The sequence below is a fragment of the Drosophila subobscura genome, chromosome O, assembly GCF_008121235.1.
Source record: "Drosophila subobscura isolate 14011-0131.10 chromosome O, UCBerk_Dsub_1.0, whole genome shotgun sequence".
NCBI classification, from domain to species: domain Eukaryota; kingdom Metazoa; phylum Arthropoda; class Insecta; order Diptera; family Drosophilidae; genus Drosophila; species Drosophila subobscura.
Window position 1 is genome coordinate 5,371,692 of NC_048533.1, and position 3,561 is coordinate 5,375,252.

The 3,561-nt window shown below is 45.0% G+C and overlaps 1 protein-coding gene across 1 annotated transcript; it reads right to left on the reverse strand.

Moving 5' to 3' along the window:
• Nucleotides 1–556: 556 nt before the first annotated feature.
• On the reverse strand, nucleotides 557–2,051 carry LOC117897481 (ureidoglycolate dehydrogenase (NAD(+))). The gene has a single exon (XM_034806343.1). The coding sequence runs from the start codon at nucleotides 2,001–2,003 to the stop codon at nucleotides 582–584; it is 1,422 nt and encodes a 473-aa protein (XP_034662234.1). The 5' UTR covers nucleotides 2,004–2,051; the 3' UTR covers nucleotides 557–581.
• Between the last annotated feature and the right edge of the window lie 1,510 nt (nucleotides 2,052–3,561).

Genomic DNA, 3,561 nt, shown 5'->3' on the forward strand with positions numbered 1-3,561 from the left:
TAATTTATCTACACCGCAAAATCCGAAGGCTCCTTGGGCTCGCTGTGTGCGTGTGTCATAAGAAAAGTTTCCACGTTATTACACATACGCCCCCACGGCCTGACAAAGGAAATCAAATTAATCATTCTGCCAATGATTCTTCTATCACACTCCCACTCTCCCTCTCTGCCTACCTCTCGCCTTTCGCTTCTATTTTCGCTGCCCACTTTTTATATCGATTTAGATTTAGATACTTTTGCTGACACGCACACAATTACACCTGGCAGGGCTATGGCTGGCACTTTTCTTCTATTTTTTTGCTGCTATTTTTAGTTGCTGCCACAGCTGTTGGCTCTCGCAGTGCTACAATAAAAAGGGTGTACCAGAGGAGCAGGAGTCCATAAATTAGCAAAAATAATTATGCAGAAATGTTCTTCTTTTTTTATTGCGTGGGTTCGTTCTTGTTGTGAAGTGAACTTTTGAATATTTTAACGCTACATAATTAGTGAAGGGAAAATTCATATCAAAACGCTGAAACTTTTGCCCGAAATTTAGCTTCAGGTTAATTACAACAAAAAAGTATCTTTAAAGTGGGGAAACAATTATTCGCGTTTTTCCACTGGCTTCATCTGCAGCGGTTCGATGTTCAATTGTTCGGCCAATTCTTTGAGCACACCCAAGGTGCAGGGTGACATGAAGAGACCCCCCTGATCGTCGACTGCCTGCATGTGTGCAAATTCCTTGTCGCCAGGCACCAGGGGTGGCAGATCCTTCTGGCAGGGCGTGGCTGAGCGCAACAGGCGATGAAAGTCAGTCAGACGATCCTCAAACGAGGCACAGAAACGCATCGGATCGATGGCAATGAACACCTGACCCAAGTTGGCGGGGGCATTGTCCGCATTGTAGACACCGCGCTGCTGCAGTCGTGTGGCATAGCGGGCACCGGTCATGACGCCACACATAATGTCCACCATGGCAGCCAAACCAAATCCCTTGTACTCCGGCTGGAAGGCTCGCAGTCGCTGGGAGCGCAGTGCCTCGGCCGTAAATGTCGTCTCTCTGCCCTCAGAGTCCAATGCAGCCAGCGGCGGCAGTTGCTTGGCATTGCCATTGCAGTAGGAGAGCTCCAGATCCGCCACCGAGACAGCGGACATGCCAAAGTCCGCAACGAATTGCTCCTTTGCCCCGGAGGCAGCACAGGCGATGGGATTCTCGCCGAGGACTGCCTCAATGCCGCCAGCGGGCACCAGCGTGGGTGCTGCATTCGACATGCAGACACCAATCATGCGCTGATCCAAGGCCCGCCAGGCATACCACGAGGCCATGCCAATGCAGTTCGAGTGCCGAGCGCCCACCCAGCCAATGCCCACGGTGCGAGCCTTGCGCAGAGCCAGATCCATACAGAATTTGCCCACCACCGGACCGGGGGCATTGCAGCCATCCACCAGAGCAACGGACGGCTTCTCCTTAATAATCTCCGGCGTGGCACTCGCCGTTATCGTGGAGTTGAGCAAATCGGCTGCAATCGAAGGCAGCCGATGGATGCCCATGCTGCGGTGGCCCATGTAGTCGGCGGCAATCAAAGAGTCTGCCATGTCCGAGGCCGAATCCAACGGCACATCCATGGCTGCAAAGACATCCTTAACGAATCGCTGGGCCTCCATTATTTCGACTATCTTGCCGCTGGCCTCCATTACGAACTTATCCTCCAATTCCCCGGGCTTCTCCTGTCCGCCGCAAATCAACAGCACTCGCTTGAGGTTCTGCCAGAAGACAGCATTCTGCTGCTGTTCCGGCAACGAGGAGAGCTTATCGAATTCCACATCGATCTTGGTGCGTTTGGTCCACAGCCATTCACGTGGTGGAGTGACAGTTCCAGTCTCTCCCTTAATGTGAGTTTTGGGGCAGTGCAATTCCGTTTTGGGGCTGCGATTCTTCAGTGTGGCATCATTGAGCGCCTTTGCCGTGTTTAATTTTAGTCGGATCCGGCGTAGCACATCGATAAAGCTGCCTACCACACGCATGGCTGTATTTCTTATTGTTTGTATCTTAGTTTTGTGTCTATTCTATGTTTAAATCTGTACTGTATGAATTAAGTAACTGAGCTAACTTTGATGTTCATTCCCTCATTATTATCCCACTCACCCGCTTAGCACATAGCTCAGAGCTTTAGAGCCTTAGGAGCATGAGCTACATTGCTGCCATTGCTGCCATTGCTGCCGCTCGCTGTGGCGCGTACTTGAATTGTCAGTGCAACAAACACACACACACACAGGAACACACAGCACACAAACAAATAAGCAGAATAATTCCAAGCATAAAAAAAGCAAAAATAAAAATAGGTACAATGTAAAAGCTTAAAAAATAAAAGAGTAGAACCGCAAACACCCGCAGATACAGATGCAAATTGCACACTGACACAGTTGCCAGAGTAACCTTGAGGCAGGCACACACACTAACACACAGCTGCATTATACATACATAAGTGCAGTTACAGACACAAATGCAAACACTGAAATGAGAAGACCCGCTCGAGCTGCGACCTTGTGGCCATATCCCATCCCATCACTGTTTTTTCCCTAAAAAGAATTTTCATCAGCAATTTAACTTTTTTTTTGTTCCCCTCGTTTGCGAGTCTGAAAAGCAGGAAATTTATGAGAGAATTTCTATTTTTTGTTGGCTACTTTTCATGTACTTAAAATGTGAACAGAAATTGTTTGTGCCATATTTCGGAATTTTTGGGAGTCACCCCTTTTTGAGAAGCATTTTTAGGTCGTTTTTTTTCGGAGTATTATTTCGAGAGTTGACAGTGTTTGTTAAAGAGTTTCCCAAGCTGAAAATTAAGTGGCACGGATTGGTTACGAATTTGCATGTTGAAGTCAACAAAAGACAAACAAAATGGAAAAAAACTTTGTGTACTTAATTTTTACTCGGCAACTACATATCAGAAATTTATGAAATGTATGGGTTAGAAGGATAAATGTATGACATTTCATATGATTTTAAATTTGTGTTCATACAAATTCTAAAGTAGCAGAAATTTCAAGTTTTCCATAATTTGTTTTTATCTTTCAACTTAACATGCCCCCTTTAAATGTTTTACGTATTGGGAGGTTCATTGTTAAGATTTTATTTCTGTTATGGTGCTTTTTTCCAACAAAACATATTTCTAGTCATGAAAATTATTTAATGAATAGAAATTGCATTCGACATACGAGTATTGTGTCCTCAACAGTGAACTGTTTAAATCCAATTTTTGTGACTGCTCACTGCGCTCTTTTGTCTCCGTTTCTACATTAGATCGTTCCTTACCTTGCTGAATTACAATATATACATATATATAATTAATTAACACATAAGCTAATAATAATCTACAATTCTCTCTTTAACTCACGCTCCTTCTCTTAATTTACAGGTCAAAATGAAAGCTCGAGACGTCATCACAGCCCTGGACACCGATAGATAGTGTAAATGATCAGAAAGTACACCTTGCCATTCAGAGCCACATCGAAATAGGGTAGAGGGAGGATTACAGCAATCAATTAGTTGGCTCGAAAATAAAACAAAAGCACTGCCAAGACA

Coding starts and splice junctions, on each gene's coding strand:
- LOC117897481 (XM_034806343.1), bottom strand. CDS start 2,003: ATGCGTGTGGTAGGCAGCTTTATCGATGTGCTACGCCGGATCCGACTA.